General features: G+C 36.3%; 1 protein-coding gene across 3 annotated transcripts in view; it reads right to left on the bottom strand.

The window, feature by feature from the left end:
* Positions 1-17,709, bottom strand: part of RPS6KA3 (ribosomal protein S6 kinase, 90kDa, polypeptide 3) — a 103,487-nt gene that overhangs the window by 47,797 nt on the left and 37,981 nt on the right. For all 3 annotated transcript variants that reach the window (XM_012730335.1, XM_012730336.1, XM_004689903.2), the window contains one exon: positions 1,687-1,803. In XM_012730335.1, the coding sequence (XP_012585789.1) occupies positions 1,687-1,803 (117 nt within the window). The remainder of the gene's footprint in view (positions 1-1,686; positions 1,804-17,709) is intronic.

Below are 17,709 nucleotides of genomic sequence, written 5' to 3' on the forward strand. Positions count from 1 at the left end.
GTGTGGGGGGGGGGGGGGGGGGGGAGGGCAGTATATGACTACATCTTGGCTGTCATATAAACAATGGCTTGAGGCATGAATATATTTGGAAAGCCCCAATTAGTTGCTTCCATCAGTAGGCTAGACAGACCCCGGTGGCAGAGACCAGAGGAATGGCTGTGGAGAAGGAAAGGAGAGGCATTCTTTGAGAAACCTTTGCTAAATCAGTAAGACTTGCTGACAGATTAGTTGGGTTTCTAGGGGAGAGAATGATGGGGTGGGGGGAGGTACAGGATATGTCAAGAATGCCTCCCAAGTTTCTGGTTTGATCAAGTGGATGCCTTTCATAGTGACAGAGAAAAATGAAACAGCACAGGTTTGGGAGGTAGGGAAAGATCACAACCCTGATCTCAAACATGATCTTAGACATGTTACATTTAAAGGCATGCCTTTGAGACATGCAAAGAGAAAAAAATAAGCAGTTGTACATAGAGCTCAGAGCTTGGAGCAAAATCTAGATTAGAGATAGAAATTTGTGTGAGTTAAAACTGAGATAATAGTGATAGAAAGAAATTAATCAGTAGCAAGCAGAATGTGGAGACGGCAGCTTAGAATGGAACCTCAAGGGACTTCAATACTTCATGACTGACTAGAAGCAGGTATAAGATTCCAGGAGACTAAGTAAGTTGCTCAAGGGCACACAGCAAATAAACAGAAGGACGTAAAAATTGAATTCGGGTCTGGCTGACCCAGAGTCCAAACTTGCGCCATTAGGTTCTGCTGGCTACTTCATATATATTTAGACTGAAAGCATCAGGTATCACTGGAAAGAGGCTAACATCTGTAACAAATCACTTATGTTAGCCAAGAACTGCTAAAGGGTCCCTTTAAACAGAAGAGAGCCAAACTGGTGCTGTGGTGAATTCTGCAGAGCATCGTATCTTCAAAGTTTCCTCAGAGAGGTGGCAAAATAATGTGAAAGTTGAGTGCAAGCAATGTCACAATTTCCTTCTTGCTGAGTTCATTACCTAGACCAAATACTAGTAATTATATAATGCTGTACTTTTCAAAATGGAGTACATGAAGTGCTGCTGAGGGGGACAAGGAACACTTGGAGAAAAATGATAAAGATGCTGCATGTTCTATAGCAATTTTAGTGGCCACGGGAAAATTTTTTTGATATTAAAAACACAGGCTTCACTGACTAGAATTCAACCAATTATAAAGACAAGATATAAGTCCCCAAACTTTTATGCTTTTAGCCCTACCCTAGTTCCTTATGAGTTTCCACTTACTTTCTGCTGGTATTAGAGATATTCTGGAGGAAGGACTGAGATGTACTATTATAATGTACTGCAAGATCACATAAGGCTTGGGTCCTACATGAGGACTCAAAGAGAGATCAAAGTATCATGGGAATATCTTGTGATCTTTAATCATCTAAGAAGTGCAATTAGAGAGGACATAGTCACAAAGAAAAAATGAATTTCAAGTGAAGAGTGTCAATTTACTAGTTTCTAATGAATTTTTGAATTATACTCATGTACCATAGTGAGAAATGTAAAAATATAGAAAGCACTGCTTGTAGGGAGGTCGGTAGCATTTTCTATATAATACTTCTATATAATACTTCCATTTCTCTATCTATATGAAATATATATGAATTCCAAAACACAACTTTTGAAAAAGCACACATTTATGACTTACCTTTCCAAATGATCCCTGCCCTAATACTTTTAAGAGTTCAAACTGGGAAGGATCTGCCTTCTCATGTCCTTCTTTTACATGATGTGTGATTGCAATTTCTTTGATACTGCCTTCTTCCTGTTGATACAAATAGAAGGGAATAAAACAGTTAAAGCTACTTTCTTCCAATATAAATCACACAAAACCAAATTAGCATATATTTACCATATCTTCAAATTAAAACACACAAACTTTACTGACCCATCAAATAGAAAACCTACTAGCACATTTACTTTCACATTAAATGCCAGAGACAGAGTAACAGTGTACCATGTTGCCCAATTTAACTTGTATGTAACATTAATACTCAGCATTTCCAAATTTTCATTTCCTATTGGAAATTATTAGAATAAATAGTTTCATGAGATGAAGGCAGAGGGTATAAAGAAATCTGAATACATATCAGAATAACAATCTTCTGTTTCCATACATGTGGTTGTGGTAGGTAGAAACAATGCTATATCTAAAAAACCTGTTCAGGAGAGAGAGCGGCTGAAAAACATTCTAGGTCAGAGGTTACTACATGCCATCAGCAAGGTTGTTTGCGTAAGCATGCTTAAGTTTTTTCTGTTTGAAATATCTAAATTACTTTCTGCTTCTAGGACTACCTGAGATCTAAAAGAGGAAAAGTAGTAATTCTAAAACACAAAAAAGATCCAACATTTGTATGGAGGACCAGACATGGGGATTACTCAGCATCATGGAAAAGGTAGAAGGTCTCAGGTGCAAAGAGTAGAATTTTAAAGATTTATTTATTTGTACATACAGAACTGGGGTACAGGCCAGAGGCTCAGGGGCAGTGAGAGGCTTCACCAGAGACAGAGTGGGGAACAGAACAGGCAGATGGACGAAGGACACTGCTGAGGGGAGCAGCGGGCGGGTCAGGAGAGGTCTGCCACGCCATGTGGTCACCTCCAGGGCCGGGGATCAAACTCGCACTGAAGCAGCTGCAGCTAGCTTGCAGTGCCTTGTCCTAGCCCACTGTGCCACCCAGGGAGGGCCCAAAAAGTAGAATTTTTAAGATAAAGGTCACTTTGTAATTCTGAAAGATGCTATTAAGAAAGAGAGATTGAAAAGACACATAACTTCAATTTGAATTCTAATTACTTATTCACCCTAAAGGCCAATAGATTAAATACACCTTATTCAGTTAAGATACTTTCTATATGCCATAGCCCAGAAGTACAACAACAAAACAAAACCAGAAATACTTACTTTCTAGGTGTGTAAATACTATTAGTAGACTCTAAATATGTTACACAAACATAAATAATTATCTTTATTGCTAATGTATTCCATATAAATGTTTGAACTTAACATTTTCTGAGATTCATACTGGCAATATACGGAATTACAAAGATTTCTCAAAGAGATATACAGATTTAACACTACTCCAATAAAAGTCTCAATGACATTCTTCAAAGAAATAGAACAAATATTGATGAGATTAATATGGAACCACCAAAGACCTCAAATAACCAAAAACTCTGCATGACTAAAACGAAAGAGAATGGAGGTATCACACCCAGATTTCAAGCTATACTACAAAGCCATTAATCAAAACTGCATGGTACTGGAACAAGAACAAGAACAAGAACGGACACACAGACCAGTGGATTTGAATAGAAAACCCAGATATAAACCCACAGGTTTATTGCAGCTAATCTTTAACAAAGAAGCAAAGAATATACAATGGAACAAAGAAAGTTTGCTCAACAAATGGTGCTGTGGAAACTGGGGTGCTACATGCAAGAAAAAGGAAACTAGGTCACTACCTCGCACCATGCACAAAAACCAACTTGAAGAGGATTAAAGACCTAGACATAAGAATGGAAATCATAAAATACCTGAAAGCAAAGATGGGCAAAACACTACACGACATATATCTAAAGATACAGCACCCAATGCAATGATAGTGAAGGAAAGGATAAACTGATGGGATGACACCAAGTTAAAGAGCTTTTGTACAGCAAAGGAGACAGTACAAGAAACAGAGACATCCCACTGATTGGGAGAAAATTTCCTCACACAAAACTAGCGATAAAGGATTTGATCACAAAGATATACAAAGAATTGATGAACCTCAACAAAATTATACAATCTCATAAAAAAAAATGGGCAGAAGAGCTAAAAAGACACTTCTCCAAAGAGGAAATACAGATGGCCAACAAGTATATGAAAAAATGTTCAACATCACTTGTAATAAGGTAGATGCAAGTTAAAACCACAATAAGATACCATCTCACACCAGTGAGGATGGCACATCTTAATACAAATAGCAACAACAAATGTTGCTTCCAGAAAACAAAACCAGGTCACTGACCTAAAAGTGTGTATTAGGCTGGCATGACCCATCTTGCTGGTGAGGATGTGGAGAAAAAGGAACTCTCCTGCACTGCTGGTGGGAATGCAAACTGATACAATGACTATGTTTGGAGGTTTTTCAAAAGGCTAAAATTGGAACTTCCATATGACCCAGCAATCCCACTCCTAGGTATCTACCCAAATGACACAAAAACACTGATTCAAAAAGATACCTATACCCCCATGCTTATTGTTCCTTTATTTATAATAGGAAAGACATGGAATAAACCCAAATGCCCAAAAGTAGATGACTGGATTAAAAAGATGTGGTACATATACCTGGTGGAATATTATTCAGCAATCAAAAGATAAGCTCATACCTTTTGCAGCAACATGGATGGAGCTGGAAAGGATCATGCTTAGTGAAATAAGCCAGAAAGTAAAAGGAAAATACTGGATAGTTTCACTCATAGCAGGAGCATAAAGGACCAGAGTGGGGAAACAATAATAATGAACAGCTATATACCAGATATATATTATGGGGGTGGAGTTGGTAATAACATAAAAAATGGGGGAGGGGAAGTACACTGGACTATGGTGATGGCACATAGGTGAACTGGTGATGGGAAGCCCACGGGGATTACAAATGAGATGGAAAAAGGCACAAAATGATATAAAAATAAATTATTATAAGGAAAAAAATAGCTCTTTTGCAGTTATTTTGACAGTTTCTTAGTTAACTAACTTTAGGACAATACCTACTTATTAAAAATAAAAACAACGAGAAGCTCACTTATATTATGCTTTCTTTCATCATCTTCCTCCCTACCGATTAACAATTGTCTTTTCTATCAGTTTGTATTGAATCCTAACTCATTTCATAAAAGCTAATAGTGCCTGCACATTCTTTCAAACTTTTCCCTCCACCTGACGACAGCTCTACTTTTAGTTTTATTAATATTAAGGCTATTAATAAACAAAAAATGTAATTGCCTATAACCAGAACCAAATCCTTCATGCATTTTCCTGAGTTAGATTCTTAGATTCTAGAAAGCCTTACAACACCACACATTTTCATGACAATATAATGTTCAAATACCCACCTGGGGATATGTTGTTTCTATTTATACAGGTCTATAACAATGGTTTCCAGGATAATCCAACATTTACCAAAAATACCACTTCATCAAATGCTTATATTCATGATAAATTTTACTTTGATTTTTATTTGGATCATGAGTTTCTTACATATTTTTCTAATTTCCTTGTTTGTAACAGTCCCCATCATTCTTGGGAGAGGGAGAGACAGGTTAATTTGAACATTATCCTTTATCATTCCTTAACTCTTTTTTAAAAAATTTTTTTTAAAGATTTATTTATTTATTCATATGGAACTGGGGTACAGGCCAGAGATGTGGAGGGTGAGAGGATTCACCAGGGACAGAGTGGGGAGCAGAACAGGCAGATCAACGAAGTGCACTGCTGAGGGGAGCAGCGGGCGGGTCAGGAAAGGTCTGCCACGCCATGTGGATCTCCTCCAGGGCAGGCGGGGATCGAACTCATGAGGAAGTGGCTTAAGCTTCTTAGCGCTGTGCTTTAACCCGCTGTGCCACCAGGGAGGGCCCTCCTTAACTCTTTTTAAAAAAAAAAAATAATTTATTTTTATTTATGCATATGAGAACTGAATGTAGGCCAGAGGTGTGTGTGTGTGTGTATGGGGGGGCGGGGGAGAAGGTAGTGAGAGGATTCACAGACATAGTGAGGACAGAACAGGCAGATCCACTGAAATACATTGCTGAGGGGAGCAGTGGGCAAGACAGGAGAGGTTTGCTGTGCCATCTGGGTCAACTCCCTGGCCAGGGGTAGAACTCAGGCCCCAGTGGCTGACAATAACTTGATAGTGCTGAGACTTTAACCTCTGTGCCACCAGGGAGGCCTCTCTTTCCTTAACTCTTAATGATACTTCACATTCTTCTGAGAGTCCATTCTTACCTTTCCACTCAGAGTGGGTATTCTCTAGGCCTTGCTACAGAGCTATTATCTTGGGCTACTTCTTCACTGTTTTCGTAGTTGAATGTACTATTTCCAGTTTTCCATGTCTCTCTTTTCCTTAGATTACTCCCTTGTAACTTCCTAAGAGTGGTTATGTGGAAGAAAGCTTTCTGAACGTCAAACATCTAAAAATGTCTTCATTTTTTCACATTTATATAGTCTGGCTTGGCACCAAATTCTAGAATAAAAAACAATCTTGCCCAGAACACCATTGGTTTGCTACCTTCTAGCAGTGAGGGCTGCTAATAAGATGGGTCATGCCAGCCTAATACACACTTTTAGGTCAGTGACCTGGTTTTGTTTTCTGGAAGCTTTAAGAATGCTCTCTCTTTGTACTCCTGAAATTTCACACTACTAGATAAATATGGATCTCATTTCCTTTAGAATGCCAGATGCTTGGTGAGGATAATCTAGAGAACTAAATTTTTTTATTTCTGGAAGAGAAATTTATTTTTTTTAATTTCATTCCATCTAGTTTTCAGGATTTCTCTTTTTTGCTATTTCTCTAATTAGTTGGGTACTGTATGTTTGAAATAAGATTTCTGAAGCCTCATATCCTTTTTTCTCCTACTTGTTGTCCCTATTTTCTGAGAGCTTTCCTTGACAATATATAACCAAGTTAATACTGAATTTTTAAAAAATCCTAGTACATATTATTTTGAAATTTTAAATGCTTATTTTCTTGTTTTTTTTTTTAAACACCTTCCTTCATTCCTTACCCTGTGCCTCCTAAAATGGATGCAATTATTACAAACCTTTTTGAGGCTACAAAGCATAATTTTAAAAAATCTTTTAAAAACCTGGGGCAAAGAGTACAAAAATATTATTGACGGAAAGAAACGATGAATGTTTATGGTTCAAGCTCTGAAGACTTGTCACTGTTTTACCCTCAATGTATTTTCTCTGTTGCTCCCAAGCTTAAATTTTTCCTAATCATATCAGCAAACGTCTTCCTATTTACTTTTATGTACATGAGGCCTCATATACATTTGGCAAAATGTAGTGATTTTGTTAATCTCACTAGTTTTTCCAAGGTACAGGATCATAAATGCATTAGAAATGAACCTGAGGTCAATCGGGACATAATACTAACGTTTGGGTAATCTTGGACAGCAGGCAGGAAAGCAGGTAGGAAAGCACAGTGCACTTTTCTAGCTCATACTTAAGTCCAATGAGATGGATGTAGAGAGCAATACCGCTTTCTGAAAGCACAGTAACCTAAGAACAGAATGACATATGCATGTTGACAAACATGTTTATGTCACTAAATTACCTATTACCGAGGTAAGTCTATCAAGTGAAAATACAGAACTACAGCTTGACAGTTTACAAATTGTGGTTTTGCCTGTAAATGTACAGCAAAGCAACCATGATTTTATGAAAGTAATTTAGTTAATAAAGTGTGGCACAGATATTAAGTTAAATTCCACATAAATTTTCTAATTCTCTACCTCAGTTGCATTTTATGATTATCTGCTCTAAATTACCAAACAAAAACTTTGTGTATTTAACAAAGTAATAATAAATTTCACATTGTTATTTTTGCCACGTCTGTGTTTAATAAGTACAAGGTTGATTTGTAGGCAAAATTATGAGGTTGGTAACTGGTCTACATATTTTTTTTAAAAGATTTTATTTACTTATGCATACGAGAACTGGGGCACAGGCCAGGGTGTGGGGTGAGACGATTCACCAGAGACAGAGTGGGGAGCAGAGCAGGTGGATCCACTGAAATGCACTGCTGGGGGGAGCAGCGGGGAGACAGGAAAGGTCTGCCATGCTATGTAGGTCACCTCCTTGGCCAGAGACCGAACTCACACTACAGTAGCTGTGGACAGCTTTATAGTGCTGCACTTTAACCTGTGACACCACCAGGGAGGGCCCATGTCTACAATCTTATATTCTTCTACACTCCATCATTTTCAGACATTTGCCATCCCCACCCTACATGTCAGTATCCCTAAACTATGTATGGCAATTCACTCATTCATCTATTTGAATATTCATTTATCGAACACCTAATAAGTTATCAGGTATTCTTCTTGTATCTTCCTGATATATAAAATACATAAAACAGTTTACTTAAAGGAGCGACCTAATAACAAAACTCATGTAAGAACATGACAAATATAATGAAAAAAAAGAAATTACATTGGGTAAGAGGAATCAGAAGCACAGAAGTGGAAAGGGAGGCTTGCAAATTTAAATTAAATAATCAGGGTAGGCTTTATTGAGAAGGCCCATTGAACAAAGACACAAAGGAGTTAAGTGACTCAACTATCTGAGGGGATAGCATTCTAGGAAAAGGAAAATCCAGGGAAAGGCCAGTGAGGAAGCACAGGTGGAGGCCAGAGTCTGGATCAATCAGAGTGCAAAGAAAAGGAGGAGAACAGGTTAGAGAAGGGACTGAAACTCAGGTGGCTCTCATGCTTTGCTTCTTCTGATTGCCTAGTCCCAGTGAAAATGGTTTTTTTTTTTTTTATCTGTGATATATTCTAAGACCCATTCCTTTTTTGTTAGAAGGCAATTTTGATTTTAGCCAAGTCTTTTGCCAGGTATAGGGATACTAATACAATGAAGATTATCTTTCCTCTAGGAATTTACCTAGAGATTTAAAGATTTATTATTGGATAAATATCTATTAAAATATGATGCCTGATAAATAAAACAAAGCCAATTCTGTTAAAACAAGATATAAATTTAGGAAGTGTATAAAAAACATCATTTTTTAAACACATGCCTTTTACGGCAACTTGGATGAAGCTGGAAGAGATCATGCTTAGTGAAATAAGCCAGAAAGAAAAGGAAAAATACTGGATGATTTCACTCATAGCAGGAGTACAACGGACCAGGCAAGAAAATAACAATAATAATGAACAGCCATATACCAGAGACATTTTATGGGGGTGGAATGGAGAGTGGGATCAAAATCCGTGGGGGGGAGGGAAATGCACTGGACTATGGTGATGGGAAGCCCACGGGGACTACAACTGAGATGGAAAAAGGCACAAAATGATGTGAAAATAAACTATTATATTATTTATTTAAAAAAACACATCATTTTAGACATCGCAGAAAATGGCACAAGAAAATGTCTGCACAGGTGGATCTTCTGGTATTCCTACCATTGAAAAGACACCTTGCTTGTTTCCCAGGACAACAAAGAGTATGTAAGTTCTCTCTTAAATGGTCTTTAGGATTCACCCTTTAAGGGGAAAAATTAACATTTCCTTTTCAAGTTGAGAGAAAAAATACAATTTTGTTCTTACAATGTAAAAAGGATTAAAGAAAAGGTAATGCAACTGATGCTGCCTACTTGAATTATAGAAATCTATTATTGTAACATGCTAAAATTAAGAAAACTGGGTGATATTAATTGATTTTAAAGAATGATTCAACATTTGGCATCATGCCCTACCTTGTATACATAATTTCCTTTTTCCTCCCCTCTCTTGAGTCAGGAAGTATGTTCTTAAGGCATTTGTATTTTCTAAATTGTTTTGAATGTCAGAAAATACTGAAATTTTAAGTAAAATATTTAAAAGTTCCTTGGTAAAATACAGTAAATAAATATTTTTAAACCATGGATGTTTAACTACTTTTTGTCTAACTAAACTATTTTTTGTTAGTAAGACTTTATTAATGACAAAATGCATAATTTACCTCTTAAACATAATTCTAATTTAAAGCATCACTGTATGAACACCTACAGTTCTATAATATAGTTTTTTTTTTAAATATTTTTTTTGGTAGTCAAGATACAAAAAAATTATCTGACAGTGACATAATTAGGTTGGTTATTTAATCCATGTTGAGAAAACACATTTTAATTTATTCTAGATTACAGTTCAACCAAATCGAATTTACTTAATTTGCTAACAAATGATAAATATGCCCAGCATTTTTCATTTAACCAAATTCATTAAGGGAATGCTCCAAGAATATTTCTTACATCTATGTTACAGAAAACAGCATTGCTGGTTCTCCAGACTAACATTCTCAGTCACTGCTGTGGAGAGCACAAAGTTTTCTCCTACTCTGGAATCCCAATCAGCAAATGTAATTATCTTTAAAGAGCAGCAGAATAAAATGATCCTCACAGCAAAATATCAAGTTGATTTGGACAGGGCTTTAGCTTAAGTATAATACAAATTATCACTCAGTAAACATTTTAACAAAGCAATGCTTTGAAAACATTGCCCACTCTAAGTTAGATAAAATTACCTAAAGTTACTTAAGTATAACTGATTAAAAACTTCAAATTTATGAAGGAAACAAGTTCAACAAAAATCTGATTTTAAGTTCTTAACCATTTAAAACGACAGTCTCCTATTAGCATCAATATCGCTTACACTAATCTCCTAATTGTTAGTAAATTCATAATTTGGTTCATGCCTGGTTTAATATTGAGTTATTTTATTATACAAGATTATAAAACAGTAGCAAGATAAAAATTACTTTAGCACTGAAAAGCAACCAAACACAAGTTTACAAAATAGAGAGTTGAACTGTATATATTACATGTATACTTTTAGTATTCCGAAATATTATCCTTTAAAAATCCTTCTAAAAACTGGTTTCGAATCTTGAGAGGCTTTCAAAAAGAACATAAAATTCTCTAGTTATTATAATTATACTTAGTGCCAACTAAAAACATTTTAGTTTTTAAAAAAGTCAAACAAAGCTTACCTGGATGGAGCGAACACGAAAAGACAAAAATTTAAACATGGCTACGAAACCATGATGGTTATAAAAGAATTTCTGACCGTCAAACTTAAGTTAGAAAAGGAAGGCCAAGCCCCTGCAAAGTTTTTTCCTACCAGCTGTTCCGGCAATTAGAAAATTTCCTGTCAGGCGGGTCCTTAAAATGCTAGAAAAAGAGGCCTGACAATTTTCCTGTGGTAAAAGAAAGGAGAAACGTAATGGCGAGGGCACTAACTAATGTAGCTGATAGGTAGGGAGGCCAGAACAGGAAACCAGAACAGATTTGCTGATAGCAAAATCCTGTTGAAGTGTGCTTTATTCCTGGTTCCCAGCAATCCAGACAATTTAAACAGCCAGTGAAGTGAACATAATTTTATTTCACAATTCTGAGAAATGCCAGTATTTAACTGTATGATTCTTTCAAAGCAAATGAAACTAGTTAGCCCTATCAAAATAAGTCACTGATGCACAAGTGAAATTTTACCCTTTGTAATTTTTATATACACACTCCAAAGGATAGTCCCAAGAATTTTTTAAGGCTATATATAGACATGTCATGGGTGTATGCTACCAGTGAGGAAGCGTTTCCTAACTGTGGGTAGAAAATGACCACATGCAAGAAACTTTCATTGTGAGCAAAGGACAAGTTCTTCTATCCTAACTGAAAATAAATTACATTTATGTTTACACTGGTTATAAACACCAATTTTCAACCTGGTTAAAGATTTCAAGGCCCATTATTAAAACTCATACTGAGTTTTAAAATCTGAATTTAACAAAGTCCAGCTAGTAAGTAAAAACAAAAACTGAAGACTCCAACCTGGAAAAGAAAGAAGGGTCAAGCTATGTAAGAGCCCCCTTATCCCATTTTATCCTCTGAAAGCTTTGAGAAATTCTCACGTAGCTTTGCTTTGGAAAATATTTTTTGAAGTATGCCAATTTTCCGGACGTGGTCACTGAAATAGTGGCATTTATGCAAAACAAGTGACTGACACATTAAAAAATAATGGGGAAATACTCAATGGGTATTTTACCCATGTAGAACCAACAAAATCTGAAATGTTAACCTATGTATCCTATGAATTTAATGAAAGCACCGAATTTTCAAAACCTGAAGAGATTCTAGAAAGCAAAAGAACTATCAGCTCTTTTTCTGGATGAAGGACCTGTGCTCAAAGTAAGCACAAAGTTAATGATGTGACTATTCTAGCATGGGAATCCAGAGCAGCCTTCCCTACTGAGCAAGCATCAAAGTGCCCATTAGGTGCCACAGACGCTATATGAAAGGCCAGAGTTCTTCCTGTTATGTCAAAACTTGATGGCAATGCTCTGTGAATGACCTAATGGAAGCTGAAGAATAAAACACCCTTGCTCAATTAAAAAAAATTATCCTGTGTAACCAAATATATTAGAATTGACTGGGACTCAAATAAATATCCAAGACAGAACTCTGAATTCTTCCTGGGAAAGGTATATGCTTCTCTTGATTAAAAAAGCATCTCTAAATTTTTCAACAAGGAAAGCACTTAGCAAGTTGTTCATCATAACATAAACCTCTCCTATCCCAAAAGGCAAGACTTAAGGCTCCTTACAATACAGCGAAAAGGCAGCAAGGCTAGGACAGTACCTGCACTCTGAACATGAGGTGCCTGTTAGGGCCAGCAGGAACCAGCAAACATTGTGCTTACTGCACAACTAAGTACAAAACAAACAGGTGTATCTTTGTATAGAGCAGCCATCAACTTTACTCAACTCATATTTCTGAACAGGAACAACCAAATTACTTTTTCAGAATTTAAAGGATTAGTCTAAATTGGCTTTAATGATGACTTAAGTACAGGTTAATAGCTCACATTTTGCTGTATGCTGTACTTTTTAATATTAGTACTAAGAAAATGAAGCAATATTTCAGGTATCAAGATCTGAAACAAGTTTCCCTGCATGAAACTGATACCTTAATTAAAATAGCATGGTACTGCTGTATAAAGGACAGAGAGAGTGTTAGAAAAGAATGAATGTGGTACTTTACATCTGAGAGAGATGTTAGGATATTTGACTACCTATTTGGGACATGCAGAACACATAAAGGCAGATAAAGATATAGACTTGATTATTAACATTAAAAAACTTATGAAAGAATATTAAGGGTGGGGAAAGGTGGGAAGGTGGGGTATGTGCGCAGGTAGCTTGGAGGAGGCTGAGTGGGACATATGCATATGTGGAAGAGCAAAAATGCTAACATCAAAAGTCAGAATAAGAATTAAAAACAACTTAAAAATTCCTCTATCGAAAGGTAGCACAGACAAAGTCAAAAGACTCGCTCACATGAGTAAAATCCCTTATATCATGTTACAACTCATCACAGAGCAACTGCGTTACTTGGGTGGTATCTATCTCCTAACCAGAACGAAAGTTTTTAAGCTCTTTGGTACATTGCTCACGACACTTATTATTTTAAGCATATTCCACTGTCCCTTCCAGATTAATCTTGAGAACATGCACCACATTTGTCTTTGTCTCTCCATTGTAAATAGCACATAGTAGGTAGGCACTCAAATAATGACTGCCTGTATAAGTGTCATTCTGAAATTGGAGATGAATGCTACAAGTACTATTCATACTTCCCCCATCTCTTCTAACTTCTTTCATTACAAAAATCATGCATCTCCACTATAGGAAATTAAACTAATAAACAAAAAGTAGAACAAAAAAGAAAAAAAATTACCACTTTGGTGTTTTCCCCCCAGTCTTTTTCTGTCACACACACTTGGACCATTATTACACATATCTCCACTTTTTTCTGTAAAGGGTCAGCAATAAATGTCTTCAGCTCTACAGGCCATATGGCCTCTATCAATGCTGACACTGCAGTGGGAAAAGGAGTGGGTAATGCAGTGTTCCAATAAAACTTCATTTACAAAAACAAGCAACAAGTCTTGGGTATAGCTTGCTGACCCCTGTACTGTTAACAAATAATCTTCAGCGCATCATTAATGGCTGCAGAGGACTGTATTCCACAAATCCCCTATTGTTGGGTACTTGGTTGCCTATAACCAGCAAGGTGTCCCCATTCTTTGCACACATTCACAATCACTTAGAAATCACTTTTAGAAGTAGAACTGCATTTCTAGAAGAGAGTATGAAGCATTTTAAAGTTTTTTTAAGTCTGATTTGTTTGTTAAACTGTCCTCTAGAAAGAGTCTATGTAATGAGGGAACTACACCATGATGTCAGGCAAGGGCAAACTAAGTCAGGAGCTGCCAGTCAAGGACCAAGTACAGTCATGCCCATCTCTGTCTGCATATGAACTGCAGCTGCTGCCCTCTAACAGCTACCACTGACTGGAGTCGTTGCCACAGAGACCAATTGGCTTACAAAGCCTAAAATATTTACTATTTAGCTTTTTATTGACTAAGTTTTATGACGCATGGTCTAGAGCCCTCAAACAGCATGAACAGTAAATGTAAACACCCTGAGATAAGAGTAAGTTTAATGCATTCAAAAACTCACATGGTGAACACTGGGGGAAAAGAGGTACAGAGAGGTAGGCTGGGCCATATAAGTAGGCAACAGCATCATCACCCATCCCCCAAACCTGTAAGTCCTTTTTGTTTCTGCTTTATTTCCTTCCCTTCACAGTTAATCATCGCAATTGTCTTTTTATTTTATCTCAAATCTGCTTATTTCTATTTCCCCTGTCATTCTCAATAAAAACCATCATCCTGAGTGCAATCTAACTGATTTTTCTGCTTCTAAAATTTCCAGTGCAATCCTGTCTCTTCCGGGCAACCACAATAGTCTTAAGACAGGAATCAGAGTACACCATGCTCCTACCTCAAATTCTTCAAAGCTTTTCATCACAGAACAAAACCTAACTTCTAATAATCTATGAAACATAATAAAGCTAGCACTAACAATTACTATCTTGATCCTAATTTAAGCATATACCCACCAAATCATCCAGATATAATGTCAGTATTTGGTTTTATTCACAATGCTCTCCTGTTAAGGTCAGACTACTTCCTATTCACTAAAACAGGAACGAAAATTCAATTTTATAAAATCATCTTTTTGTTATTTATTAATATGGTCATGTACTTTTTCTCTGACCTCCTGATATGGTAACTTAGATTATTGATAACAAGAGATGTCCAAATGTGTATTTTTGGAAAATATCTATTATTTTAATAGAAGTATGAGTATTTGGTTTTTAAGTTACTTTTTTAAAAAGGATTTTTGCATCTATATTCATAAACTAATCTGACAGTTTTCTTTACTGTTACTTTCATTTTGAGGGTTATGGTAATTTACAAAATGAATTAGAAGGCAATGCAAATTTTTCCTGTGTCTGGGACAATTTAAAGACCACAGGAGCAATCTATTTCTTAAAAGTTTCAAAGATTTCTCCTATGAAATCAATGGGGCATCGCATTATAGCTGCGGGGTATGATGCTTACTCTCTAATAGGCTAAAACCCTACCTTGTAGTAAGTACAATGTTTTTACCCATTCCGAAATTTCACTTAGAGTTTCCTAGAAAGCCACATGCAGCAACAATTGTATTAGTACGCAGTTATGTTTAATATTCTACTGTTTTTTAATTGAATTAAGCTTAAGAAAAATTTCAAGCACATTTTAGACAGATTAACAAATGCTCACTTAGTTTGAACAATCATCAACTCATGGGGCTAATCCTGTTTCATACACTCACTTCCCCCCACTCCCATAATTAATTATTTTGAAGCAAATCCCAGACATTATATCATTTCATCTGTAAATATTTCAGTTGTTATGATGTTTTAATCTCCTTCCTATCTGTGGTTATATCCTGTTTTGCTTTCCTAATGTTATGCATTTGCTTTTGTTTTTTTTTTCCTGTTTTCTAATTCACTGATTTTGGAATTTATATTTAATTCCTTCCTCTTGCTTTTTATAGGTTTACTTTGTAGTTCTTTTCCTAGCATCTTTCAAGGAGTTCTTAGTTCTTTTATTAATTTATTAAATATTTCTTTCCAGTATAAGAACCTAGGTTAAATGTTATTGTAGCTATGTACCATATTTTACACAAAAATCTTTCAGTTAACTCTCATCACATTAAAATAAATACTATTATCCACACTACAGATGAAGAAACTGAGCCTTAGAGAGAAATTAAGGAAACTTCTGCCCACATGCATACCATGTGGAAGTGAGAATGGCTGCATGGGGACAAAACCAGGCAATTCTCTCTGAGGACAAAACCAGGCAATTCTCTCTGAGGCAGAGGCATGTATGGCTGATGTAGACCAGAAATCAGCAAATACTAAAGCTTTCAATGAGATACTGAAGGAAGATGCTCACTAGAGTTCCCACAGCAGGGTTCCTGAATGCCTTTTGACAGGATATCTTACATTTGGGTCAAATCCACATTATCAACCACTTCATGAGCCCATGATGGGATCATCATCCTATGATGAACCGTGATGAAGAAAAATCAAACCTTATGATAAATTTAAAGTCAACATTTGTTTTAACTATTTCCTCTGGATACAATTTTTTGTATGGCTCATACAACTTCTCAGATACTAAAGAGTTTAGTATCTATAGATTTCTATCTAAATCCATTAGTAGATAATGTGCTGAGGTGCTAATGTTTGAAATCAGAAATGGGAAATAAACTTTGTGATCTACTTGAATGAAATTGTAGTGGCTTTCTAGAGCACTGAGATTGCAATTAAAGCCCTGTTCCAATGGAAAACATGCCGTTCCACTCACAATATTTCCCATGGGGTGAAGAGAGGGCAGAAGGGTAGCAATACCATCACTGTGAGGCAGTCATTCAACAAACAGCAATCCAACCTAGATGCTACTGCTAGTTGCTGTGTCCACACATCAGTTTTTTGTTTAGTTTGAAGTTCTTTATACTTTTTCATGTATCTCTAAAATGGTTAAAAGACTCATTGAAGTAGATTGTCATTTTCAATATGCCAGTATTTCAGGTTGACTCATAAACCATCCATACCTGAACAAAACTTAATCAGTTTGCTCTCTTTCCAATTAAGGATTAGAACACTCAAATTAAAAAAAGGAGGGGGTACCGTGATGAGTAAAATAGAGCAAAAGAGATGCAATCTTGAATTAAAGGCACCATATGAGGTAGATATGCCTTGATAAAAATGGGAGAGGGGTGTGGTTACTTTTTTAAAAGCTCTTACAGGTGGAGGAAAGGGATACCAGGAAGTGGAAAAATAACCCTGAAAGGGAGCCAGGCATGTAGCAAAGAAAAACCTGACATGCTTGGAAATTTTGTCTACTGCTCACATACTCCATTTAATGCCACCATGCAGTACTAATTATAATGCTATTTATCTCAAAAATAGCTTCCTAAGTGGTATATACTTAAATGTATGACAGTATATTTTTCCCATTATGAGTGCTAAAATATATTCTCAGCCAATGAGAGAACAGGCAATGCTCTTAGTAAGAGGTTTTGATGTACCATACCACAATGATGTCTACCATTGAGCACTCTATTGTACTTCCCTTTGTTAATAGGGTTTTTCACTGTCTATTGTCTACACTTCTGGGGCTTTTCTTTCTGTAATTTGTTTTATGTCTGACCCATGATGATTACAGGAGGCATCCAAGTGTATGCTGGGCCCATGGTTATGATTATCATTTTGGATGTTCAAATACAAATTTTAAGGCAGCTTGAAGAAAAACTTCAAGGAAATGGAGGAAACCAGCAGGTAATGGAGAACTGATGAAATTCCCTGGGTATTATCAAGGCCCTCACAGATAGTGTTAACACTTAGAGCTACTATATGGATGGTAGCTGTAGTAACAGCATATGTGGAAGTCTACTGCTGCAAACTATCATGACTTTAGGAATGTTTAAATAACAGGGTGCCACTGGTAATACGCCTTCCTGTCTGTGTCCCTCATA

Source organism: Condylura cristata, unplaced genomic scaffold (assembly GCF_000260355.1).
Source record: "Condylura cristata isolate star-nosed mole 26May11 unplaced genomic scaffold, ConCri1.0 scaffold00027, whole genome shotgun sequence".
In the NCBI taxonomy this organism is placed as follows: Eukaryota; Metazoa; Chordata; class Mammalia; order Eulipotyphla; family Talpidae; genus Condylura; species Condylura cristata.